Source organism: Homarus americanus, unplaced genomic scaffold (genome assembly GCF_018991925.1).
Source record: "Homarus americanus isolate GMGI-L3 unplaced genomic scaffold, GMGI_Hamer_2.0 scaffold50924, whole genome shotgun sequence".
In the NCBI taxonomy this organism is placed as follows: Eukaryota; Metazoa; Arthropoda; class Malacostraca; order Decapoda; family Nephropidae; genus Homarus; species Homarus americanus.
In genome coordinates this window covers 4,221,125-4,235,630 of record NW_024718094.1, presented here as the reverse complement: position 1 = coordinate 4,235,630, position 14,506 = coordinate 4,221,125, and the positions used below count along the sequence as shown (strand labels likewise).

The 14,506-nt window shown below is 40.4% G+C and overlaps 1 protein-coding gene across 1 annotated transcript; it reads left to right on the top strand.

Annotated features, from left to right (window-relative positions):
- The first annotated feature begins 4,832 nt into the window (after positions 1-4,832).
- Positions 4,833-12,579, top strand: LOC121859182 (probable myosin light chain kinase DDB_G0279831). The gene is made up of 3 exons (XM_042355931.1): positions 4,833-4,853; positions 7,561-7,786; positions 11,222-12,579. Exons 1-3 carry the CDS (start codon positions 4,833-4,835, stop codon positions 12,013-12,015), a joined length of 1,041 nt encoding a protein of 346 aa, XP_042211865.1. The 3' UTR covers positions 12,016-12,579.
- Positions 12,580-14,506: the final 1,927 nt, after the last annotated feature.

Here is a 14,506-nt window from a genome sequence, read left to right as displayed (position 1 = left end):
CCTCCACCCTCCCTGCCCCTCCTTCACCATCCCTTCCCCTCATCCACCGTCCCTGCTGCTCCTTTACCCTCCCTGCCCCTCCTCTACCCTCCCTGCCCCTCCTCTACCCTCCCTATTCCTCCTCCACCCTTCCTGTCCCTCCTCTACCCTCCTTGCCCCTCCTGTATCCTGCCTGCCTCATTCCTCCACCCTCCCTGCTCCTACCCACTCCTTTACCTCCCTCCTCCTCCTCCACCCTCCTGCCCCTCCTTCACCATCCCTTCCCCTCATCCATCCCTGCTGCTCCTTTACCCTCCTCTACCTCCCTGCCCCTCCCTCTACCCCTCCTCCTCTACCCTCCCTGCTCCTCCTCCCCTCCTTGCCCTTCCTCTACCCTCTCTGCCCCTCCTCTACCCTCCCTGCCCTCTCTTCCTTGCCCCTTCTCACTCTGCCTCTCCTCACCCATTACCCTTCCCTCTCGCCCTGCCCCTCCACCCCACCCCCTCGCCCCCCCGCCCCTCCCTCGCGCCTGACCGAGCACCTCCCTCCAGTATTATTTAGAATTTTAGATGCTCATTTGATCCTCATTTTCCAGGCTGATTAACTTGTGCCTCGCGCTGGGAATCTCTCTCAGACACATTCTCAAAGCCACATCTGACTGGCTGACTTGCGATACGACACAGAGGGGATCACCTGAAGATTAGTCCTCTCAACTTATTTCACATGATAATAAATAGCGCTGCCTGGGGAGTTAAGTTAGGATAGGTTAGCATTAGGGCATTAGGGTGGTTAATCTTAAGGTGAAATAACCTGGAGTTGAACTTCTTCACGAGATCCTTGTTTTTCCACGTCATCAGGCATTTAAATTCCATCTGATTGGCTGACTTGTGATACGGTACAAGCATTGTTGGCAAATTTCATTAGCATTACAGTGTGAAAATGAAAAATATGTAATTAAGTAAACAATGCAACACGGAACCTTTGATAATTCGCAATATGATGAAACAAGAATAAATTTCCCAAAACAGGTCTACAGTATGTATTTGTTCGTATAAATATAACTGTATAATAAACTAATATGTAAGCCTATAGTATGTTTGATGAGAAGATAACCCAGAGAGGAAGTGGTGTACAGTGTGAGTGCGTGGTGAGGGTGTTAGAACCTTGTTGAGAAGTGTTAGCTGGGCGGGGTGAACGTCATTCATGGAGGCGGGTGGCTGTCAATCTTGGAGGCTGGTGGTTGTCAATCTTAGAGGCGGGTGAATGATCTCCTGAAGGCTGGGGTGACTGTCACTCCTGGAGACGGGGTGACTGCCACTCCTGAAGGCGGGTGACTGTTGTGTTCTCAAAGTGTTAAGAAGCTCTAAACAGTCATTCAACTAAAGTGACAATGACGATACTCATATTAACGCACCTCCACACACACACACACCACCACCACCTTGTGCGGGCGATCATTGTGACTCTCCACATAGATCCTCAAGTGTATCAGTACCAAGTAATCAGTTAAGAAAAGAGAGAAGACACACGGTGAAATAAATAACATAAATCATTGATGTTTACGTAAATGACACAAATACCTGTACGTGTTATACTTATTCTCTCAAAACAGTATCCGAGGATTTAAGATTATTTTTGAAGAGCATTATAGGTGTTGTAAGTTAAAGGTCCAGTGGAAGAGCATTATAGGTGTTGTAAGTTAAAGGTCCAGTGGAAGAGCATTATAGGTGTTGTAAGTTAAAGGTCCAGTGGAAGAGCATTTATAGGTGTTGTAAGTTAAAGGTCCAGTGGAAGAGCATTATAGGTGTTGTAAGTTAAAGGTCCAGTGGAAGAGCTTTATAGGTGTTGTAAGTTAAAGGTCCAGTGGAACAGCTTTATAGGTGTTGTAAGTTAAAGGCCCAGTGGAAGAGCATTATAGGTGTTGTAAGTTAAAGGTCCAGTGGAAGAGCATTATAGGTGTTGTAAGTTAAAGGTCCAGTGGAAGAGCATTATAGGTGTTGTAAGTTAAAGGTCCAGTGGAAGAGCATTATAGGTGTTGTAAGTTAAAGGTCCAGTGGAAGAGCTTTATAGGTGTTGTAAGTTAAAGGTCCAGTGGAAGAGCTTTATAGGTGTTGTAAGTTAAAGGTCCAGTGGAAGAGCATTATAGGTGTTGTAAGTTAAAGGTCCAGTGGAAGAGCATTATAGGTGTTGTAAGTTAAAGGTCCAATGGAAGAGCATTATAGGTGTTGTAAATTAAAGGTCCAGTGGAAGAGCATTATAGGTGTTGTAAGTTAAAGGTCCAGTGGAAGAGCATTATAGGCGTTGTAAGTTAAAGGTCCAGTGGAAGAGCATTAAAGGTGTTGTAAGTTAAAGGTCCAGTGCTATAATATATCATACTCTGTTGACTGCCAATTGAAACAGGATTAGGTAGCCTTTTATGGGAGGTGTGGTGAGGGAGAGACTGAGGGAGATAATGTGTGTGTGTGTTGGTGTAGGGGATGGTGGAGGGTGTGTGTGGTGGGTGTTGGTGTAGGGGATGGTGGAGGGTGTGTGTGGTGGGTGTTGGTGTAGGGGATGGTGGAGGGTGTGTGTGGTGGGGTGTTGGTGTGGGGATGGTGGAGGTGTGTGTGGTGGGTGTTGGTGTAGGGGAGGGTGGGAGGTGTGTGTGGTGGTGGGTGTTGGTGTAGGGGGTGGTGGAGGGTGTGTGTGTGGTGGGTGTTGGTGTAGGGGGTGGTGGAGTGTGTGTGTGGTGGGTGTGGTGTAGGGGTGGTGGAGGGTGCGTATGGTGGGTGTTGGTGTAGGGGGTGGTGGAGTGTGTGTGTGTGTGTGTGGTGTGTGTGGTGGTGGGTGTGGGGGTGGTGTGTGTGTGGTGGTGTTGTGGTGTGTGTGGGGGTGTTGGTGTGGGGTGGTGGGGGTGTGGTGGGTGGTGTGTGGTGTGGGGGTGGTGGGGGGTGTGTGGTGTGGTGGGGATGGTGGAGGGGTGTGTGGTGGGTGTTGTGTGGGGAGGGGTGTGTGGTGGGTGATGGTGTGGGGATGGTGGAGGTGTGTGTGTGGTGGTGTGTGGGGAGGGTGTGTGGTGTGGGGAGGTGTGTGTGGTGGGCGTTGGTGTAGGGGATGTGGAGGGTGTGTGGTGGTGGGTGTGTGTGGGTGTTGGTGTAGGGGAGGGTGTGTGTGGTGGGTGTTGGGTGTGTGGGGTGGGTGGGGAGGGGTGTGTGTGTGGTGTGGTGTGGGGTGTGGAGGGTGTGTGTGTGGTGGGTGTTGGTGTGTGGAGGGGTGTGTGGTGGGTGTGTGTGGGGGGTGTGGTGGTGTGGGGATGGTGGAGGTGTGTGGTGGGTATTGGTGTAGAGGATGGTGGAGGTGTGTGGTGGGTGTGTGGGGGAGGGTGTGTGTAGTGGGTGTTGGTGTAGGGGTGTGTGTGGTGGGTGTTGGTGTAGGGGAGGATTATGGGAGTGTGGTGGTCACGTGCCCACTAATAGTTTCCCGCCCCGCGCTCCCAGACTCTTAATCTTCCTTATTTTACACAAAAATATTACTCGCAATAAATACCAAAAAAATATAATGCAGTAAATAAACAAAGATATTCTCAAAGACAAACGAATGAGAATTACATAATATACATAAATATAGTGAAGAAAATACACACACACACACAGTGAAATGAGCATCACCTGGGTTTAAGGCAGCAGGCGCAGGATCTGAAGCACCGAACGCTGGTCAATAGTGAGGCAAGATGGTGGGTGGGTGAGGGAGGTGGTGAGATGGATATGAGAGGTGAGGTAAAGGGGGAGGGGAGAGAAGGGGGTGGGAGAAGGGAGGATATGATTTGTGAGGTGAGAGGAGAGAAGTTCTGTAAGGTGAGGGGAGGCGTGAGGAAGTGGTGAGGGGAGGTGGGGGAGGAAAGATGCTGGAGGAACCTGTGAAATGAGAGGAGAGAGAGAGAGAGAGAGAGAGAGAGAGAGAGAGGAATAGAAAATGGTGTCAAGTACAAGACGATAAGGAAGAATAGTAAGATAACAAGTAGATAATAATAACAAAAGGAAACAGAGAACTTATAATGAAGATGAGAATATGGGAAGAACGAAGAAGAGAATGATAAAGGAAGGGAAAAACAGAAGCCAGTAATGTCATCTTGTACAGAACGTAATGATGAACTTGTTATAAGGTAAGAAATATCGTTAACCACCTCCTTCTCTTACAACTACTACTAGTACAACTACTACCACTACTACTACTACTACTACTACTATTACTACTGCTACTACTACTGATGCATAAAACGCATACATTAATCTCATTCAATTGCCTCAGGGAACTAAACCTTCCTTTTACAGGAGAGGTTAAGGAAACACAAGTTCAATAATCTGTAATACTCAAAAGATAAAAGTCATACAAACTCTCAAAGACTAGATAATAAATTGAAATACTAATTAAGTTATCAAAAACCAACCTAATAGCGCAATTATAACAAAACAAGACTTGCTCTCAACGCCCAATAATAATCTCTTCAGTAAGTCACATGTGCCAAACTGATTTCCAATTCATGAGATATTTGTGCTGGTGACCATAATCCCGGCGTTAAGGGCTGCTCCGGCCGCACTATCATAATTGAAGAGCGTAATAACCAGCAAATTGCGTCCATAATACCCATGGGAAACAGTTTTATATTCCATGAGAATCTAATATGTCATTTAAAATCAATACGCTTCCCTCATATTTGTAAACATTGACCAATCTCCATACACGTGTCACCCCCGTTGGTCTCCCATTGGTCGGGGAAGCGATGTCTGATAACGCTTAACCACGGGATTGGCTGTCGGCGTTTCAGCCCCGCCCACCCGGCTCTTCCCTTTGTCAACAATGGCTTTCCTGGTGTCATGGCCGGTGAGGGGAAACTGGTAAGTGAATCTGGTGTGATTGTTTCCGTGGCTTTTGTGTCAAGTGGTGGGGTCAGGTGACGAGGACCTGACCAGGAGGCCTACACGGGGAGGTGACGTGTTGGTGACGGTGACCGAAGGAGGGTGGCGAAGGACTCCTTAAGCTGTAGTCACAAAGGATTATAATTACCCCCAAGGAAGACTATACACTCCTGCCGGCCAGATGATGGACAAGGTGACACACACACACACACACACACACACACACACACACACACACACTCCTGCAGTTAATTTAAAGGCCAGGAAAATATAAAAGTCAATTAGAAAAAAAGAGAATTTGGATAAGAAAGGAAAATCAAAGAAAATTAAGAAAAGGAAAAATGAGCTTTAATAAATGAGAAAATCAGAAATAGGAAGTGAAAGGACAAATGGAGAATTGGTATAAGGAAAATCGAGAACTGGGAAAATAAGTGAATTATTGATGAAAGAACATCGTGCAGACGTGTAATGGCAGAAACCGTAGACTGTTCGCGAAATGTTACAGTCAGGTTTCTTTAAGAATTCTTAACATCATCACTGTATACACCAAATACACCGATATACACTAAATTGTTTGTATACCTGAGCTATGTAAATTGTCTATAACTTTGCGGTTTATGGTGAAATACTGTGGACTTGTGCGACGGTTTTATTGAATATCTATCAATCTATCCTTGACATATTGTTAGTCATGACAAACGTGGCCTCGACCGCCCCTCAAGACATAACACAGCCAAGCCACCAGCGCTTGTGTTCCTTCGTCAGTAGCCACATTAACTATACAGTAGATACATTTACTTAGCTCAGCACCTACAGTATACTAGAAGCATAAAAAAATACGATATTCTGTACTTTATTTTAGTTTTATTTTAGTTAAACCAAACAGGTGGATTATTACATAACTCACCATGAGGAATATTATTCGTACATACACCCATCAAAAAGTATCGCGACCCTTGCTGTATGAACTTTACCTTCTGGAACAGGATGAAGTATTTTGCTTAAGCCAGTTTCTTATCAATATGTAATTAAAGTACAATAAGTACGGTAATATACATACTTCGGCATATCACAGAAGTAGGCATTGTCTTATTCTATACAATTCAGGGTGGCCATATTTACAATAATTTTCAAACGTTCAAGAACCATAAGACGCGCGTGAACTTTACACACACAGGTTCTATTATTGCTACACACATATATATTATATTACATAAAAAGTTATATGTATATTTTAATAAGAATATGAATATGCACTAAAATTTATTGGTGTAGTACGTCCTGTTTTAAGATAGAGGATTTGTGTTAACTTCAATATTTATAAAGTTAATGAGTTACCTTTAACTGTATGTAACATGTTTATTAATAAACAAATGTATAACACAAATCTATATGATCACATGAATGATGCACAACGAGAGAACTGAAACGAGAAGATAAAACAGGATTAAAAATACAGTTCTCGTGATACTATTTACAGTAGTTATCTTAGTACTGTACAGTATTTGATCAGGACTTGGGGTATTGGAGGAGGAAAAAAGACAAACTTCAATACAGTGGAATAATTCTTTTAAATAATTACCACCTTATAAAACTATTATCATTATAATGTTCATTAAGTAGGAAGTTACTGGGTGTCATCAGGGCTAATTACTTTTACAGGAAAAAGCCTTGTAGGTTTCCATCCTGGTCATACGGTTGGTCTCTGGAAATCCGGTTATGTTATCTAGGCAGTCAGCTGTTAATTTGTAAGGACTGATCCATGTTTCGATTTTACAAGATTCATCATGGAGCATATAGCTATTTACAGTAGTGTGTTGTGCCCAAAATTGAAATGAAGTCACTCTTAGTTTACTAGGGTCAAGGTTAGTGTACTCCACTAACACTGAAGATGTTTCTGTTACCAGAAGAGTGAGAAAATAACATTCCCTTCAACTTTATGTGTTTTTATCCCAAAAGTGTAAATCCTTCACCTGATTTGATTTATTCTTGAGGTAAAATGTAAGTTTTCTCCTATAGTTTTTTTGTTAGGTTGCTGGTTAACCCTGAACCTTTCCTAGAGTATACTGTAAAAAAAAATCCTCCACTCTCGTTATTGTACTGTAAAAAAAACCACTTTATCTTCCGTTCTCATTTTTTTCCTTGCTGATATACCGCGTACCAGATTCACACTTAGAACTCGCTATATGTATTAGAATATTCATTTACCTGTATAACCTTAATTCTTTTAAAATCATTACTATTCGTTATTGTGTCGTGGGGACTGTGAACGGAGGATATGTGATAAAAACGGAGGTTTATCATGGAGATGGGCGTACACAACTACGACCTATATAGTTGACTGCGGCCTCCATTCCATACTTCTCCTTCTCCCACCCCCGCCTACACATATACAGTACAAATCATTGGTTGAAATTAAATATACTTTCAAGAAATAAGTCCCCTAAAACAAAGAATTAACCTACACTCGCTTCCATACTGTCTACATGTGGCTGTATACAGTACTTTCTGATGAATTTATGACAGTAGATAGGAGATATGTATCTATACTATTGTATTATATAAGCATAACAATGGAAACACTATCATATCTTCACAGTTGTCATATCTCCCTCAAAACCTTCATCTATATCTCGTATAGTGTTTGTATATTCATGACACTTATTTAATACCCGTGATGTTTCAGGTGGAAGACGAGAACTCGCCACCCGGGCTGGGGGGGTGTATGGGTGGGTGTGTGGGCGGGTGTGTGGGTGGGTGTAGCGGCGGCGACAGCAGCGACTTAGACCTGGGTGACGACCTGTCTGACGACACCCGCGATTCCACCACCGACGACGACACTCCCGGAGGAGGCACCGCTTACACCTCCAATCCTCACCACTCCCGCTACCTCTCCTGGCGACGCTCACACGGTTAGTATATACGCACACACTCATACACTCATATGTACACTATAACTTACACACTCATTAATATGCTTATATATATATATATATATATATATATATATATATATATATATATATATATATATATATATATATATATATATATATATATATATATATATATATATATATATATATATATATATATCTTACACACAACACACACACACTCATACATCAGGATAGGCCCAGGTCCTTTCTTTACCTTCACAACTTTACACTTTATATTCATTCCTCTCCTCTATGATAAGTGTTTATTGAGTCAGGAGAGGCATGTGTTCAATTGTTAATATCTCGAGGTGAAAACAATTTTCAATAAATACCTGATGTAGTTTTCTACACCTCGACTTATAATTATCGAAACTCATCCGAATAAATATGTGGTACAAAAATATATTTTTAATTGATAGGGAGGCACCGATACCCGTTTTTACCGATACCGATATTTTATACTGATACTGATCAAACAGACAAAAGGATGAGTGGATAATATTAAAAATATTAATGGGCAAAGTCGAGGGTAGAAGGAGAGGGGAAAGCAAAGACTGTGACGAATGAATGAAATTTAAAGCTGGGTCCCCAGTGAGATGCAAAATCTCAGAGGATTGTTAAAAAAATAATACTAACAAATAAAGCGTCTGGAGCGCATGGAGGGCTGTGGTCGCCAACCTTCAGATTGGCGGATTGAGTGACCGATACCTATAGATTCAGTTTATTATGTTAAACTCTTCCCTGGGATTTGAAACTTACGCTCTAACACAGATTTAGAAAGAAGACCATATAAACAAAGATCTAAATTGTTACCGTAAATATTCTGCCGAGAATTCTCCCTTGACGCCGCTTGTTGTCGTCTGCTCTTAAACTAAAAATTTGTGAATCCGGTGTTTGTAAATATATACAAGTAACGACGGAGGCTCTCAGTTGAGGTTTTGTTACAATAAATATTGGCTTGGTTGTCTTTTGTTTTAAATTTTATAGGCTTCACTTATCCTGGTTTTCCTGTTTATAACCTGTGCATTTTTTTATTTTGGATTAGAATCTCATATTATGGGTTTGGATATATTTTCAGCTTCTTTACCTTTACTTACATTTATTCTCTTCGCCACTGATCTGCCTTCTTTAACTTATACACTTTACGAGCTGATTGTGTTAGCAAGTTACTTGTAGTGAAAGGAGAATGAGTGTGTGGAGGGAGGGTTCCCTGAACAGTTCAACTGTTTATGACAAAGCGTGGTAGGTCTTTAATAATGTCAAGGGCCAGGTCTGTCTCTATTATGAGGGATATTTGATCAGGGAGGGACGATGTGGAAGGGATGGCTGGGCCGCTGGGGACCTGTCGGCGGAGGTCTTACCGTCTCAGGGAATGCGAGTATATAAGAGAGAGGGTATGTGAGTCGAGTCTCCTGCATAGTTCACAAATATATATATATATATATATATATATATATATATATATATATATATATATATATATATATATATATATATATATATATATATATATATACATATATAGTGCGGCCAGGCTCAGGGCGTACACACAGTGAGACCTAGTCAGCACTTCTCAATGTTTCAGATTTGTTTCGTGTTCGTCGAAAAGTCTCACGTTCGGCGGTGTGCATTCGAGACAAGCGTAATATTCCCGAGATATTTCCCCTTTCATCTTCCAGTGACCTTGACTTTAAATTTGGTAGAGAGCGCTTTTTCTACAGTGATGACAAATATGCATATACAAGTCCTGTACCCATACAAGTTGTGACCTTAATATTCATCATATCATAATACGCAATTTACCCTTTAAATTTTAATTAAATCCGACTAAACTGTAGGATTACAGTAAATAGGTTTAAAATCTTTTCGGGATGAATAGACGGAAGAGGGGGTAAAACGACTGATGTGCTGCTTCCTCTAAATATAATACAGAACCCTTAGCACAAGTACCACGTGTCTCAATGGTAGCAATATAAAATAATGAATCCTTACCCTAGATAAAATGCATATAAGCTAATCCCTAATTAACAGGATAATTTGTTTAGAGTAATCCCGTTGAGTGAAAATCCTCTTATGCAGGAAATCTTCGTTTAAAATTTCTTTCATATTTAGGATAATTTTACCTCTTGATATTAACAACCTACTAGAGTACTCCAAAACATTAATAATATTGTTGACCAACCAGAGCACCGTTATGATAGTACCTGTATATTTATTTCGTTTTGTTCTATCTCTATAGAAATCAATATAGTTCCGTGGTTGTACTCTACTGAATGTCTACGATAGCCTAGTATTCAAAATTTGTATGATTTAGCTGTAGCAGTCAAAACTTTGTTAACATTCGTTATAGGACCGCCTACGGTTTAATACTTGGGATATTTCTTTTCGTTTCCAAAATTAAAACAATAAATCTATATATTCTGGTGTGTTTTGGGTTTTCTATTGTGAGTTTAACTTGCCTTCTTGAGAGCAACTGCAAGGCTATTATACCGTTGCCTTCTTCGCCTTGAGATGTTTATGTATGACACTAGCCACGTGGATTATCTTTTTTTTTTTATCCTTCAGTAATTTAAGGTAAGAAAACTGAGTGAAATCAGCTTCCTGGGTTAGTTTAGGTTGGGTTGGTAAGGTTTCCATGAATTTCATTTGTTTCTGGGTTAAGTTGATTCACAAGGGATGACTTGCATATTCCTTATAGTATATTTGTTGAGGAAATTAATATGAAATACATTCAAAACACGTTGGAATATACAGGAAAAACATAATTTCATCCATAAAAGTCGTGGGTGGTCCTAAAAACAAATACTGACCCAAAATTAAAAAGTTCAAGCCTTATATTTTCGACAATATACCAGTATCTTACTCATTCCATACATATTATTGATACTCTGATGTCAATTAACTAGCATTTCTGAAGTGTGGATCGTTATAAATACTAAATGCATCATATAAAGAAAGAGCTCATAAAAACTAATGAAGTCAACATTGACATAATTATAAGTTTCCGACTCACCACTCTGGATCCTTCGGAAATCGGAAGAAATACAAATTTCTGTTCCTTTTGGTGTTGTTGGAGCAATTTATAGTTGCACAGTAATCGTTTCCTATTGTAGATGGTAAAATATATTTGCACAAGATAATAAAAACATTGAATTCGTCGACTCAAATGGAAGGAAGCAGAAGTCCATGAGGTGCATACGCCTTAAAAACAAAACAATAACGAGATCCGCCAAGCCTTAACTAATTTTCACGAGTAATTTTCAATAATCATAATCCCTATTGTTCTATAATATAATACCTAAACTAAATATTAATGTTTACTGTCGTAACAGTAAATTAGATAATGTTTCGACAGACCTGTAGTGCCGATAATTAATATATAGCTAACAGTTTTGATGTTCTTTGCAGGTTCAGGGTGTGATGGCGGGGAGAGTGAAGGGGGCGTGGTGGTGAGCGAAGCAGGGTCAGGGGAGGAACGAAGTGTTGGTGGGCCTCAGCGCACCATCAGGAAGGTTTTCACAAACACCCGTGAGCGATGGCGACAACAGAACGTGAGTGGCGCTTTTGCAGAGCTGCGCCGCCTCGTCCCAACTCACCCCCCAGACAAGAAACTCTCCAAAAATGAAATCTTGAGGCTGACGATCAAATACATTAAGCTACTTAACTCAGTATTGGAGTGGCAGCAGAGACAAGACGACTCACTCTACCAGCAACACGACCACAACTGTAACAACAACAATAATAATAACAGTAATAACAATAGTAACAACCCAAGGAACGGCACCACCAGACCCGTCAACAGCCAGAGACGTTCTCCACTCTCCCCCCATGACACTTGCATCACCTTAGACACATCTCTCCGGTATCGTTATCTTACACTTCCTTCCTCTCCCTCCTCACCCAACTCTCCTCATCCAGCATCATCCAACTCCTCTACGTCATCTTCACCTTCTCCTCTGTCTTATTCTTCTCCTTCAGGTCTTCGTCGCTCGCCACTTCCCGTCATACATTCACAGCCATCAATACCCTCCACCACCGCCTCTTCTTCATCGCCGTCGTCTCCCACACTAGTGTCAGTGTCTTCGTCAGCAGCACAGTCGCCGCCCCGAGATGAAGGAGAATCGCCTACACCAAGGTTCCATCCCTATGTGCTAGCGGTGCGGGTACGACCTGGCCTCACCCTCCTCCACCCACACACCTAAATTCAACCTTACTTCCTAATCCATATACCTTTGTATACCGAAGTTTTTTCATCAGCAATACAACTAACCTAAATATATTTTATTTGTTGTTCATATCTAAATTATCCCAGCCTTGATAACCCCCACCCCCAAAAAAAATAATGCGTGCACATCACATTACGACACAATATAGAAGATGAAGGAAGTCATATGTATAGTTGCACAGTAACCTTTGTCGCATTTTTTTAAACTTTACTGTATATAGTTAAATATATTTACTCTTGTAGAAATTGAAGAACAATATAAGAATGTGTTTATTTCACGTCTGTAGTTAATAGAAATTATTTAAATTATGTTGCAGTTTCTTGCATTAATAGAAGTGCGGAACTGTAGCCTATAGTAAAATGTGCCCCGCCTTGTATATATATTTCCAACTGTGAAAAAAACTGACATGAAACTGAGAACTCTAGCCCGGCCTTGGTCATAATTATGTGGCTGTTAATAGACAGTAATTTCCGACATCCATCATCACTGTTATTTCAATTTACATTTTCAAATTATAAAACGCACACACACACACACACACACACATATATATATATATATATATATATATATATATATATATATATATATATATATATATATATATATATATATATATATATATATATATATATATATATATATTCACAGATTCAATTCTATTGTCTTTATCTGTGATTACTTAAAAGCTCAGACGACCTGCTACTGAGGGAGTTTCGCTTCTCAAAGATTCTTTAAACTTCTTTCCCTAAACTAGATTTGAAACGACGGCTAACTACTGCAGAGTAACTGTTCTTCCCATGCTATTTTAACTGTCATCTTTATCATACGATAAACCACACAGTCAGATGTGTTCTTAAGTCTCCAGTTAAGGAAAATTGATTATATTCGAATCATTGAGAACCCAGGAAGGAGCTAATATGTAACTATTTCAAATCGGGGAATTCTTTTTCGACGACCCTGTATAATGTATATGTGTATTTGTTTGTATAATGTAAATAAAAGTTAAAAAATAAATTATCTTGATTAATTTAACAAGTTCCTTCTTAGTAAAACAACGAGCCTCTAACTAAAATCTGTTGATGTTTGTTTTGTGTTCAGAAATCCCAGCTCCGAAAAGTGTTCTATATTTAAACAAGATGAGAAGGAGGCTCCAAAGTTCTCTCTTACCCAAGACACTAAATAAGCCACAGGTGAGGCGTCTGAAAAAGCTAAAGAAAAGACAAATGGGTGCTACATGAAGTTTCTTTAAAAGTAGCGGCTGCTGGCTGGTCAAAGAAGACCCTGAATAGTGATTTGATAATACTAAAGAAGTTTTGAAGTGACGAATAATTAGAAATATGTCACCGTTTATGTGTTATATTTTAAATTATTATTGTTTCACGATTTATTTAAATTTTTACTTAAAATAATATGAAGCTCATTTGAGCACTAATCCGGCCAGCGGCAGCACAGAGCACAGACAGATCCCCGCCAAACCGTTGTCCATTTCTATAGCAACAACCGAAATCCTGTTGCTTGCTGGGCCGTTTGGAGGAAAGTGCCCAGTGTGCCGCCACCTGACTCATCCGTTCAGCCTCAAGGGTGGCCGAAGGGACAAATAGTGATCATTGCTTCTAACACACCGGAAAACTGAAAACACTTGAATTTAAATTCAACAAATAAATCAAAGTAAGTATATTTTTTTTTCAACCAACAGTGTCACAGACTTTGAAGAGAGGCTGCAAGCTATGTGCTTTTGTTGCAGAACATAACCTGCCAATAGCTGTAATGGACCATACATTTATTGTACCTGGACTCGTTGCTAATGCATACCCAGGTTAAAAACTACAAGTGCAATGAAATGTTCTAGGGCAAAGTCAACAGGTATTGCTCGGAATGTTGATGAATCAGCTGTTCTGTCGACCATTAAGTATCTCATCCTCATAGCTCGTTTCCATGACATATCAAGAAAACACAAGATCATTTTTCAAGTTTATTAGAGGTTAAAGATTGCACAGCAGAAGGTATTTGCAGTTCTTTGGTTAATTTATTTGATATAAATGACATTCCTATTGACAATTTGATTGGATAATGCAAATGTTATGGTGGGAGGAAATGATGGTGTTAAATCCCTATTGAAAGTGAGAATTCCTGTTCTCTTTGTACAGGGCTGTGTATGCCGTAACCTGCATTTGTGTGCCTCTAATGCATGCACTGAACTTTCAAATTCCACATAAAAATTATGAAGGAAAATTTACTCATACATAATGAATAGCCCCAAAAGACTGACTGTACGCGTTGGCTTTTATTAGAAATGGTTGTAAAAATAATTTTGGATCAATGACCAGCACTTAAACTATATTTCATGTTAGCAGTACTTGAAGATGGTACATCTGCTGCTTCAGTATTGCAGAACTACATAACTCGGTCGCAAAAATATACTTTGCCTTTTGGCTTTTATTTTACTTGCTGTAAATAAGGGAAA

Coding starts and splice junctions, on each gene's coding strand:
- LOC121859182 (XM_042355931.1), top strand. CDS start 4,833: ATGGCCGGTGAGGGGAAACTG. Junction 4,854..7,560: donor TGGCCGGTGAGGGGAAACTG/GTAAGTGAATCT, acceptor GTGATGTTTCAG/GTGGAAGACGAGAACTCGCC. Junction 7,787..11,221: donor CTCCTGGCGACGCTCACACG/GTTAGTATATAC, acceptor TGTTCTTTGCAG/GTTCAGGGTGTGATGGCGGG.